We start from the raw sequence: 11,003 nt of genomic DNA on the forward strand, positions 1-11,003 counted from the left end.
CCATAGACTGCTTACAGGGGAAGAAAACCAATATTTCACTTTATACATTTGGGTGAAATATCCCTTTAAAAAGTTTGAAAGGCACTTGCAGATCAGGCTTGTCAGGGTAGTTTCAGGAGTACTTTTTGGTTGCCCGAAGATTATGGTCACTTGCCCAAAAAGGTAAATTTGCTATTTACACAGAGTAGAGCCTGCTTTTCACCTATGGGAAGGATCAGGAAGGTCAGTACCTGAATTATTTGCATTTTAGTTATCAGTAAAAACAGTTCTCAGAGCAGACACAACTTGTCCAACTGCCATAAATGACAAGTTGAGCCTGCTCTGAGAACTGTTTTTACTTATAACTAAAATACAAAGAAAATAATTAGCATATTATCACAAACAAAGTACCAGGGATGTGAATTGATGTTAGCTTCAATTGTAAGCTAGCAAGGAAATTAGCCTACAAAGCTGGAAGCTACCAGTATCTTCTTGCATTGTAAAGTGTTCTAGCCTCTATTGACATTGTTTTGTGAACAGTAACTAACACTACAGTTTCCAACATGCCGTGTTGAATTATTCAAGTGTGTTAACTTCTGTGCAGCATGAGTGGGAAGCGAACATGATGCAGACCAGATTCCCAGTGCAGTGGTAGCTCTAGCAACAAGTACGTTGAGCAGGCAAGAGGCATGCACAGAGGCGCTCGTGTGGGGACAGCGGCTGCGCTGATAGACAGACTTGATCCTCTCAGTTTACGAAGGAAGTCACATTTGACAAAAGTACCGAAAGTGTCCAATTCTAGTACCAAACAGTTTGTTCTACAGAAAAAAACATGTTTGCTATACCGTGCACCAGTCAGTCAAATTTCATAGTTAGTTTTCCAAAAATAAATGTAACATTTTCAGTTCTAAAACAGACTATTTTTTATTTTTTATTAAAATTACTGTTGCTTGTATGCATGTGCTTACTGTGACTGTCGCCCTGATATGGATGGGAGACCAGATGCTGCTGGAAGTGGTGTTGGAGGGCCAGTAGGAGGCACTCTTTCCTCTGGCCTAAAAATAAATATTCCAATGCCCCAGGGCAGTGATTGGGTACACTGCCCTGTGTAGGGTGCAGTCTTTCGGATGGGACGTTAAACGGGTGTCCTGACACTCTGAGGTCATTAAAGATCCCATGGCACTTATCATAAGAGTAAGGGTGTTAACCCCGGTGTCCTGGGTAAATTCCCAATCTGGCCCTCAAACCATCACAGTCACCTATTAATCCCCTGTTTACAATTGGCTCATTCAGCCCCCTCCTCTCCCCTGTAACTATTCCCCAGGTCGTTGCTGCAAATGAGAACGTGTTCTCAGTCAACTTACCTGGTAAAATAACGGATAAATAAAAAATTTAATACAAATATTGGCCATTAGCCACTATCAGAGTGACAGTAGGGCTTGGCAAGCGGGAACAAAGGGCACTGTGTCCCGGTGTTATTGCCATTCATGCCCTCCCCATTGAGTAGTAGACTGTACATGTATCAAGGTGACGTCTAGACGGTTATAAATATTAGTTATTTCTTGCATAGGCTGCTATCCTAGTTCAAATCTAACCATGGGAGGGGGGAAAAGTGCCATGTTAGGTAACGCCGGCGGCGACACCGTGATAGTTTCCCAGTAGGAAGCACCTCAGTTCGGCAGGCATGTCGATACAACACCGGCGCACTAGTCATTCGCACCGGATTATCGACTCGTTGTGCAACTAGCCACGGTCGAGTGGCAATAAATCTGCCCAATTAGCCGATTCGCTTTCCATGCATCCACTCCTTTTGAAACAGCACTTTGCCCCTACTCCCCGGGTGCCATATAGAGCTGGGACGACACCAGTACCAGGATACTCGATAGTATTGTGACAAGGAAACAAAACACAAATCGAATTGAACTTCTTTAGGAAAACAGCCCTAATGTTGGAAACAAACATTGTCATCAAGAGGCACATTTATTTCAATTTCTAAGCTATAGTACAAAATATTTTACATACAGCAGGGTTTTTTTTGTTTAAAGGGCCAAAGAGTTATCTGCTCCGTGTTTTCACTTTTGCCATGGAAGAAATATTGCAAGTCCGTATGTGTGTCCGTCGGCCCAAGTGCTCGTGTTTCATAGTGAGTGAGTCACGCACAAGACAAGTCGTGGGTGAACAATGCTTGTGAATGATTCAGAATGTTGGAATATTGATAAGTGGCAGTTGGGACAGAGTGTGCATCGTCTCAATGCTAATTTTGGCCAAAACACTTGAAGACTCGAGTGATCACTATCGAACATAAAAGCAAGTGTTGAGTTAAAAGGGCTTAGGGGCCAAGTGTTGAGTTTCATATTCAGCCTGACTGTGGTAGAAAAAAATGTAATTAACCCTTAGCATAGGAACACCATACACAATAGGACCATATTCTCCATTGTTCACATAATTAAATAATTCACACAGAATTATCACTTTATTTTTTTATGGATTATTTTTATTTGTTACAGTCAGTTTAAATGTTAAGAACATTTTTCCATTTGTCACATCCCTGTGTGTGTGTGTGTGTGTGTGTGTGTGTGTGTGTGTGTGTGTGTGTGTGTGTGTGTGTGTGTGTGTGTGTGTGTGTGTGTGTGTGTGTGTGTGTGTGTGTGTGTGTGTGTGTGTGTGTGTGTGTGTGTGTGTGAAACAAGATCCTGCTTGCCAACACCCACTCAAAAACCACGCTAAACATACTGACCATAACACAACTGGTTAAACATTTCCATTGCCTTTACATTTCGCCAAATGCAAAGTCATCATGTGTTAGTTGAAATTAGCGTTAGGTCACTACATCATCATGCGATCCCTGGCAGAAGCCTAACTGTTGCGCTGCGTGTTTTTGCTGCTGTGTGGCAGGAAGGAACTGGCCTTCCTTATTATTGAAGTAAAACAATCAGAATGTCACACAGAGAGATGACATTCAGAATGAGGTCACACAGTGGGCAACCATAACACACATACCCACGCAAACACACATGTGAATCACGTGAATGTACTCTCACCTACCCACCCGTTTATACAAGTCAGAGGGTGCAGAAATGCCCCGTAAATTCAATAAACAATTCCATCCCTGCACACACAGAGAGACTTGCACACCACATGTGGTAGATGTATATTTTACTCTCGAGACAATGTGGCAAACAAACCAAGGGGGATCTGCATCTCTCAGTCTTGCACACATTTCAGAGAGCGAGACAAAGCAGCGGGTCTAATAGCAACCATAGTTGTCTGAGCTAAGCATCAACAGAGAGCGAGGAGAGAGGGCACGAGTGAGAGAGGGCGGGAGCGGGTGTGCGAGCGAGCGAGCGAGGGCAAGAGCAAGCTTGAGAGAGAGAGAGGATCACTGGATCTTGCGTGCCATCTATTATGATTTGCTGCATGTCACACACACCTCATTTGTGCAGTGTCACAAGCTAGCTGCTTTAAATAACTAAGCCTATGTTCAGTCCAGAATGGAGTTTTTCATAGACAAACAAGAGTTCAGACATCTCCTTGGACAACGGGAAGTACTGTGGAACAAGGCCTACAGTACTTTCTAAAGGACATGAACTACAGTGCCTCAAAATAACTATTTCAAACATTTGTCTGGGTAAAACTCTTACAGGGGGAAAGGGGGAACACGTGCAAGTTGCAACAGAACAGAATAATAAACAGATCAGAGTCTGGCTTTCACTAAGAGGGCTTACCATACATAAATAGCAGAGTATCTCTTTCTGAGATGGGGGGACAATAAGAGGGATGAAGACCACATCTGCTTTTCCTGCTGCCTCCCAAGCTTTACTGCTTCATACATCTCCGCTTTCTCTCCACCAACTGGAAGGAAGTCTGGAGAACGCAGAGGAACAATGGATGACCTCACAAGACTGGACCTCTGATGTGAGTTTAAGGCTAGTGACAGGCAGACAACCAAGCCTCTGCCATTTGGCTACAACACACCTTCAACCTTGTTCATGATATGCATCTGAAGGAGAATGAGGAATGAGGGTTTAGCATTATGGCAGCCAGGCAGGCACCAATAGGGATTATGCTAGACGTTCACGACAATGCCCTGGGCTGGACTAGCACCGGCCTGTGAAAGGTAGGAAATACACAGCAAATCTAGACACATTAAAGTCGAGGACAGCAAACCACAGTGAGCAGGTTCAATGTCCTGACTAGCACCCTGTCCGATAGATAGCTGGCTCCTCTCAGCTGAACAGGGGTGGACAGAGAGGATAGTCAGGAGGACTCGGGTGGCCTGCAGGTCTGGAGAGAGGAGATGCGACATTACTGAGCCTACGGTACTGAGCTCTCCGTCGTCCTCTGCTGTTCCTGTGAACGGAACACTATAGTGATAACAAACAGAGGCAGCAGGCGACACCGAGAGAGAGTGGTGGTTCAACTGGGCAGGGCAGGCAGGCAGGCAGGAAATTAAGCCCTAAGGGGTGTCTCACTAGGAAGCAGCTAGTATTCTCCAGGTGTGTGGATGTAGGTCCCTGTGTGAGGATTGGATGGTTACCAGGCTCTGCCACTTTCATCAATATACAGACAGCTCTGCACTGGCCAAAATATAACTTGTAGCCTATTTTTTACAGTGATGAATGCTCACAACCAGAGTTGTTCTTGGCAACTGGGGTTATGACAGTGACGGCACTGAGGTGGGTTTATACAAGTCTAGCTGATAAAGTTGGTGGAAGGCAGGAGGTCAACATCTCTCACATAATGCAGAGCACTACTAAGGGAATGGAACCGGCAGCAGGTCAGGATTAGCGGAAATGACAACATGGAAAAGGTTTTTACATTGATATGACAAAGAATATACCCAGGTCTTGATCATGCATACGGAACCCCTAGTGAGAAAAGCTGCCTGTCCTGAATCAGCAACAACATCCAAGCCAAAGTAGGAAAAGAAGCAGATTGTGACAAGGAATGATTCGTCAGGAGCACCCCCCCCAGGTGACAGGTTGTCCTGCTGCTGAGATGCAGCAAGCACTGTTATAAAGCCAGGGACAGTGTGAGAGAGGAGAAGTGGGGACTCACAGCTCTCTGGCTTTACAGGCTCCACACTTCACCACATGAAGTAAACAATGTGTCACAACAAATAAAATCAAAGTATATTGGTCACATACACAGATTTGCAGATGTTATGGCAGGTGCAGTAGAATGCTTGTAAAACAAGCAAGTCTGACAGATCTGTAGAAATTTCCTAAAAACAGGGTAAACCAGTCCGGGCTGGGGAAATCTGGTACTTCAGAGAAGTCATATACTTTTGTTTCTCACTGCTGTGTTTAGAATGGATGGGGTTTGGATTACGTGTGTGTTGCTGTGTGTGTACGCAAGAGAGAAAGAATGAGGGAAGAGGAGTTGTCTAGAACAAAAATGCTAATGAAACTGGAATACATTTATTTGGAAAGGACTGACCATTTAAGGCTTATGAAGTCTAGGGGAAGTGGGATACCTAGCCAGTTGTACAACTGAAATGCCTTAAATCAACATCATCGGCGCACGGAACAGTGGGTTAATAACTACCTTGGTCAGGGGCTGAATGATAGATTTTTCCTTGTTAGCTCGGGGATTCGATCCAGCAACCTTTCGGTTACTGGCCCAACGCTCTAACCACAAGGCTACCTGTCGCCCCAATCTACATGCATGGACAAGTATCGTACAGTGCAGTCACTCAAACAAAGAGGCGGTGACTATGACAAACAAGAGCAGCCACACCTTTTCAAAAGAAACTAGGCAAGTGTTACCATGATTACTAACCCGAGAGGCAAATGGACATCAAGTAGGCTATCCTGGCTGTCAGTAAGAGTGATGAATGAGAGTTAAGACAAGTAGCCTACCTACGCTACAGTATCTACCCTCTAATTAATTGCCATGACACTTCCAGAAAAATGTCTAAGATTAAACATTAGAGCTGAGCTAACGGAATGAAAAGGCTTTAAACCCTCTGCCAACTCCAAGACGCTGCTCAATACGACAGCTCAGGGTGAAAGAGCACCTTGAGGAACAGTGAGTGAGAGAGCCACAGTCTCATCCACATGCAGGCCACCCCTGGCTAATACACAGTGACAGGTTGGGCCATAAACCCTGGCTCTTTGTTAGCTACAGCACACCAAAACTCCAGACAGCCCCAATGCCCAGTTCATAGGAAAAGTGGGCATGGCCAAAGAAAAGATGGCAAAAATCAAAGGGCAAAACCTTTAGCTACTTACTCAAAAGCGAAGAAGAGTCCGCTTGTGACGAGAATTAGGACAAGGGTAAGGTAGAAGACCCCTGTCTGCCTGGCCATCATGATCCTCCCATTGCAGTAAAATTTATTCCGCCCTGGGAAGGCTTGCCACTTCCTCCTCTTTGGGGTCCTCTTCTTGTATGGAGTCTCCATCGGGGTCGAGCTGCGAGTGCTGATCTGGCTGTACTCGCACTCTCGCATAGGCTCAGCAACCCTGAGATGCAGCATCAATGGTCACTCAGTGAGATCCCCCAACAGTTGAAGCAGTCCAGGGCCAGGGGGTACAAGCGCCGCTGTAATGAAAGCAACTATTATGTTACTGGAAAGAAAGTGGTCTGATTATAGCCTGGTCCCAGATCTGTGGGTGGTGCCCGAGCCAACTCCTATGGTTGCTGTCATGCCAAAAAGACAATGAACAACAGTTGGCAAAACAACACAAACAGATCTGGGACCAGTCTGACTTTAGGATCACTTTTCATTTTTGTTTTATTATTGCTGATGAGGTTGTATGGATTTATAAAATTAGCTAGCTACCATTTAAGAAATCATGTTTAATCAGACAGCTAATGTTTTCTGAGTTCATGTAGCTAAATTTCAGCACACACATTTCTCTAGCATGACAACCAGACCTACTTGGCTACCCATTTTATCACTAAGATAACTAGCTAGCTACAAGTGACAGCTTCTCACATGCTTGAAACTTTTCACTGGCTAGCTAGCAACTAGCAAGGAATTGTTTAATTTCCTTGGCCCTAGCCACACACTGGTATGGCGGTGAAAGGTGAATGCTTCCATACCCTAGATGCTTTTAGCAACGCTAGTATTCACACACCAGCGCGGTGCGGACAGCCTAGTGGTTCGGACAGCGCCCTGCCATCCAGGATCGCTATATCAAGCGGTGTGAAAGAAAGGCCCGTAAAATCGTTAAAGACTCCAACAACCAAAGCCATAGACTGTTCTCTCTGCTTCCACACGGCAGGTGGTGCCGGTGCATCAAGTCTGACACCAACAGGCTCATGAACAGCTTCTATCCCTTTGCCATAATACTGCTAAATAGCTAACAAAATGGCTGCACGGACTATTTGATTATTTGTGCACTTTCTCTATGCATACTCAGAGCCCTACAATACGCACACTGATTCTCCAACACACACTCCATCATTTGCTCACACACACATAACATGCACATACATTTATACTGACTACACACACCCACTCACATATGCTGCTGCTACTCTGTTTATCATATATCCTGAGGCCTATTCACCTTACCCCTATACATATCTACCTCTATTGATCCAGTATCACTGCACTTTGTAAATATAGTATTGGAACTGACCCTGTATATAGTATGCTTACTTACTTTATTGTGTTCTTCTTATATCTTGTGTGTTTCTGTTATACCTTATTATTTGTAGTATTACATTGTTATTGATTATTGCATTGTTGGGGATAGAGCTTGAAAGAAAGGCATTTCACTGTACTTAAGCAAGTGCCATTACAACTTTAAACTAGCGTTGCTTGGAATTATCTTACAAATAAATAAATAGTCCACAGGAAGCCATAAGTTAAATAAAATTATATTTCAGCTTACTCTGCTGTTTATGCAGGGGGGGGGAGAGAAAGACATCTAATAAAACATAAATGAAACAGGCTTTCCAAACGTGGCTCTTTTGTAGACCCACTTCTTGTCCACTTACCACACATCAAAATTAAAGTCCTGCAAATGCACCACACTTGCACAATAAGCAGAACTGACCCTACTCTTACTGAGGAACTGCATGGGTCTACAACAGACCCACCTGTGTAAATTGTTTAATTATGTCCCATCGTGTTTAAAAAAAAATCAAATTCCTCCCTGCATAAGGACCAAGGCTACAGACAATCTACACAGTAAGTTGAAATAGTTTTCGGCGGACTATTCTTTTTTATTGCAAGCTAATTCCCAGCAACCCTAGTGTAAATATTAGAGTTGCTAAAAGCAGCTAACAATCCACCCAAAACCACTTATTCCTTTAATTTACAGCGATAAATGAGCACAATATTTTTTGTGAACAAATGTTTAATTTTTGTGTTATACGCCGTCATAATAAGGTTGGTAGCACCATTGAAAATCTTTGTGGAAATCTGTTGCAGCTCAAGTCGACTACAAAATCCGCAATACAATGGACTGGCTAGCTGGCTAGCAAACGTAGCTAAACACAACAATACCAAAGACAATATCAGCATGTAATGTAGCTAGTTAGCTGTAAAAATCGCCTAAACAAATTGCACTATCAATGTTGGAGTCTACAATCTCACCATGTTCAACCTGCTGATCGATCTCACTCACCCATTATATTTATTTCTACTTTGCACATTCTTCCACTGCAAATCTACCATTCCAGTGTTTTACTTGCTATGTTGTATTTACTTTGCCACCATGGCCTTTTTTTTGTCTTTACCCCCCTTATCTCACCTCATTTGCTCACATCGTATTTGTTTATACTGTATTATTGACTGCATGTTTGTTTTACGCCATGTGTAACTCTGTGTCGAACTGCTTTGCTTTATCTTGGCCAGGTCACAATTGTAAATGAGAACTTGTTCTCAACTTGCCTACCTGGTTAAATACAGGTGAAATAAATAAACAGAGTGGAGACTAACATTCGCAACGGCGGATATACTTTTAAGGAGATGGTAAAAGTTGCCCATGCAACGTAAAATGGGCCGCAAGGTGCTTTCTATAATATCTGTGGCAACAGCACCAAGCAATACACCCTAGGCCCTACATTAAATAACACATTTCTCGAGGTAGGAAACTCGCAAAAATATTATCAATGGCTCATTTGAGAGAAGACATTCTCCCGAGTTATGACATCGGACAGTATTGAAATCTGACATGTATGATAGACGTTTTTGCGATCTAAAAGTCGTATTCATATTAACTTCCAGAGCAGTGAGAGCGGTTTTATCACGGTGCTACGTCATACCTACCGGATTTATGCCTGCTTGAACGCCAATAACTCAGAAACGCATGAACATTAAATGATCCAGGGAATCGTTAGAACATCACTCAGAGATGCACAAAAACAATATAACATTCAAAATGGGTGAACCTTTCCTTTAGACCTTTATATGTTAGCTAGTGTAAAGCATAGCAGGCACATTTAACTAACCTCTTCTTGGCGATACTTTAATTCTCTCGATTCGGACAAAAAGTTTCTTATACATGTCGTGCCCAGTTGCAGGTGGTTCTCCAAAAAACAGAGAATATTCAGAAATATATTAAATCCACGTTTGGCACCGAGTGAGGAGTTCCCATGCCATTTTATTTGCCAGAGATCTTGCATTTCCCAGCATCTTTGCAGGAACTAGTCGCGGCCACGTGCGGAACTAAATGACAGCGCGACCAAAACAAAGATCTACACACTTGCAAGAGGCATTTGTAACTCAACAAAACGTGGATTTGATACTTTTCTGAATATTATCTGTTTTTTGGAGAAACACCTGCAACTGGACACGGATATGTATAAGATAATTTTCTCACGAATTGAGAACTTAAAGTATCGCCAAGAATAGGTTATTTGAACGTTTGTCTGCTATGTTTTACACTAGTTAGTTAATGTAACGGGATGTACAGAAGCGTTCATATCACCGCTGTAACAATGTGTAGTTAGCTAACGGAACTAACATTACCAAATAATCAAACGTTAACTAATGTTAATATCATTAACTAATGAAAATCATCCGGCATATGTACTTTACGGCTATGTATAGACAGCTAACGTTAGCTAGTAGCAAACTACCAACACAAAAGAAAATGCAGCTAGCTAAGCTAACGACATTGTAACATATACTTGTATTGAAACTCGGGGGGGGGGGGCTTCTGAGTGTTCTGTTGTTTCCTGTAAACCAATACCGGTTTTCATTCAGCAAACATTACGGTCACATCAGCAGCGGCATACCATCACAGAAACCTAATCCCTCTAACGTTAAGTGTTTCGACCCCTCTGACAGCTCACCAAAGTAAGTCGACACTGCTTGTGGTACGGCACTTTTTTCCGCTCTTGTATCCGGGTTTGTTGCGAACTGCAGTCGAAACCAATATCATCCTTTCTCTCTGAATTACAAAACGTTTATGCCTGGTCTGAAAACGCCAAACGCTTCATTCATAGAAAGTCAGTGTATAGAACGGTCATCGGTCCCACGCCACACCACTTCAACCGCAGCAGATAGCGCGAGGGATGTTTAGAAGATATGCTCCATCCTGGCTCTCTTGGGTAGTCGTTGCGCGCAGTACGAAAGATCGCTTCTTCCAGCTAGCTACAGACATCCCAAATCTGAGGATATTCCGATCATTGTGCCACGTACTCATTCGCTTGCGCGATACACTATTCCCAGACAGGCTGCTGAAACATCGATATCACACACTGTGTTTGCTATATTGTTGGGAAAGTATTCCCACTGCTGCCACCCTCACGTTGTGCTGTTCATTGCAACAAGAAAACGTTACCGCATACGTAACACACAGCTCCTCCTCTTTTTTTTGGTCAGTGGGAATGTAGCTAGTGAACCATTATATAATTGATTGCGCATCTGGATAGAAAATGAAAACAAATGTCCAATGCTTGTATGATACAAAAAAATAGCATTAATGTCTTCAATAATATAGAACAATACATGATGGAAATTAGACCCTGTTAGATCCTGAATTCTAGTCTACTACTATGTTGGCGCCCGCAGGGGAATTAATACTTATCATGTAGATAGATGGGGGACTGTGGTGCCCAAA

The 11,003-nt window shown here is 43.1% G+C and overlaps 1 protein-coding gene across 4 annotated transcripts in view; it reads right to left on the reverse strand.

Annotated features, from left to right (window-relative positions):
* LOC124046348 (palmitoyltransferase ZDHHC14-like) overlaps positions 1 to 10,721 on the reverse strand; it is a 122,354-nt gene extending 111,633 nt beyond the window's left edge. The window contains exons 1-2 of one of the 4 annotated variants that reach the window (XM_046366631.1): positions 10,234 to 10,721; positions 6,213 to 6,522 (exon numbers count right to left, since the gene is read on the reverse strand). In XM_046366631.1, the coding sequence (XP_046222587.1) occupies positions 6,213 to 6,457 (245 nt within the window). In that variant the 5' untranslated portion in view covers positions 6,458 to 6,522; positions 10,234 to 10,721. Of the gene's footprint in view, positions 1 to 6,212; positions 6,523 to 9,205; positions 9,342 to 9,387; positions 9,614 to 10,233 lie in introns of those variants that run through there. The other 3 variants (XM_046366634.1, XM_046366632.1, XM_046366633.1) reach the window with 3 other exon arrangements.
* Positions 10,722 to 11,003: the final 282 nt, after the last annotated feature.

This window comes from Oncorhynchus gorbuscha, linkage group LG10, assembly GCF_021184085.1.
Source record: "Oncorhynchus gorbuscha isolate QuinsamMale2020 ecotype Even-year linkage group LG10, OgorEven_v1.0, whole genome shotgun sequence".
Classification (NCBI taxonomy): domain Eukaryota; kingdom Metazoa; phylum Chordata; class Actinopteri; order Salmoniformes; family Salmonidae; genus Oncorhynchus; species Oncorhynchus gorbuscha.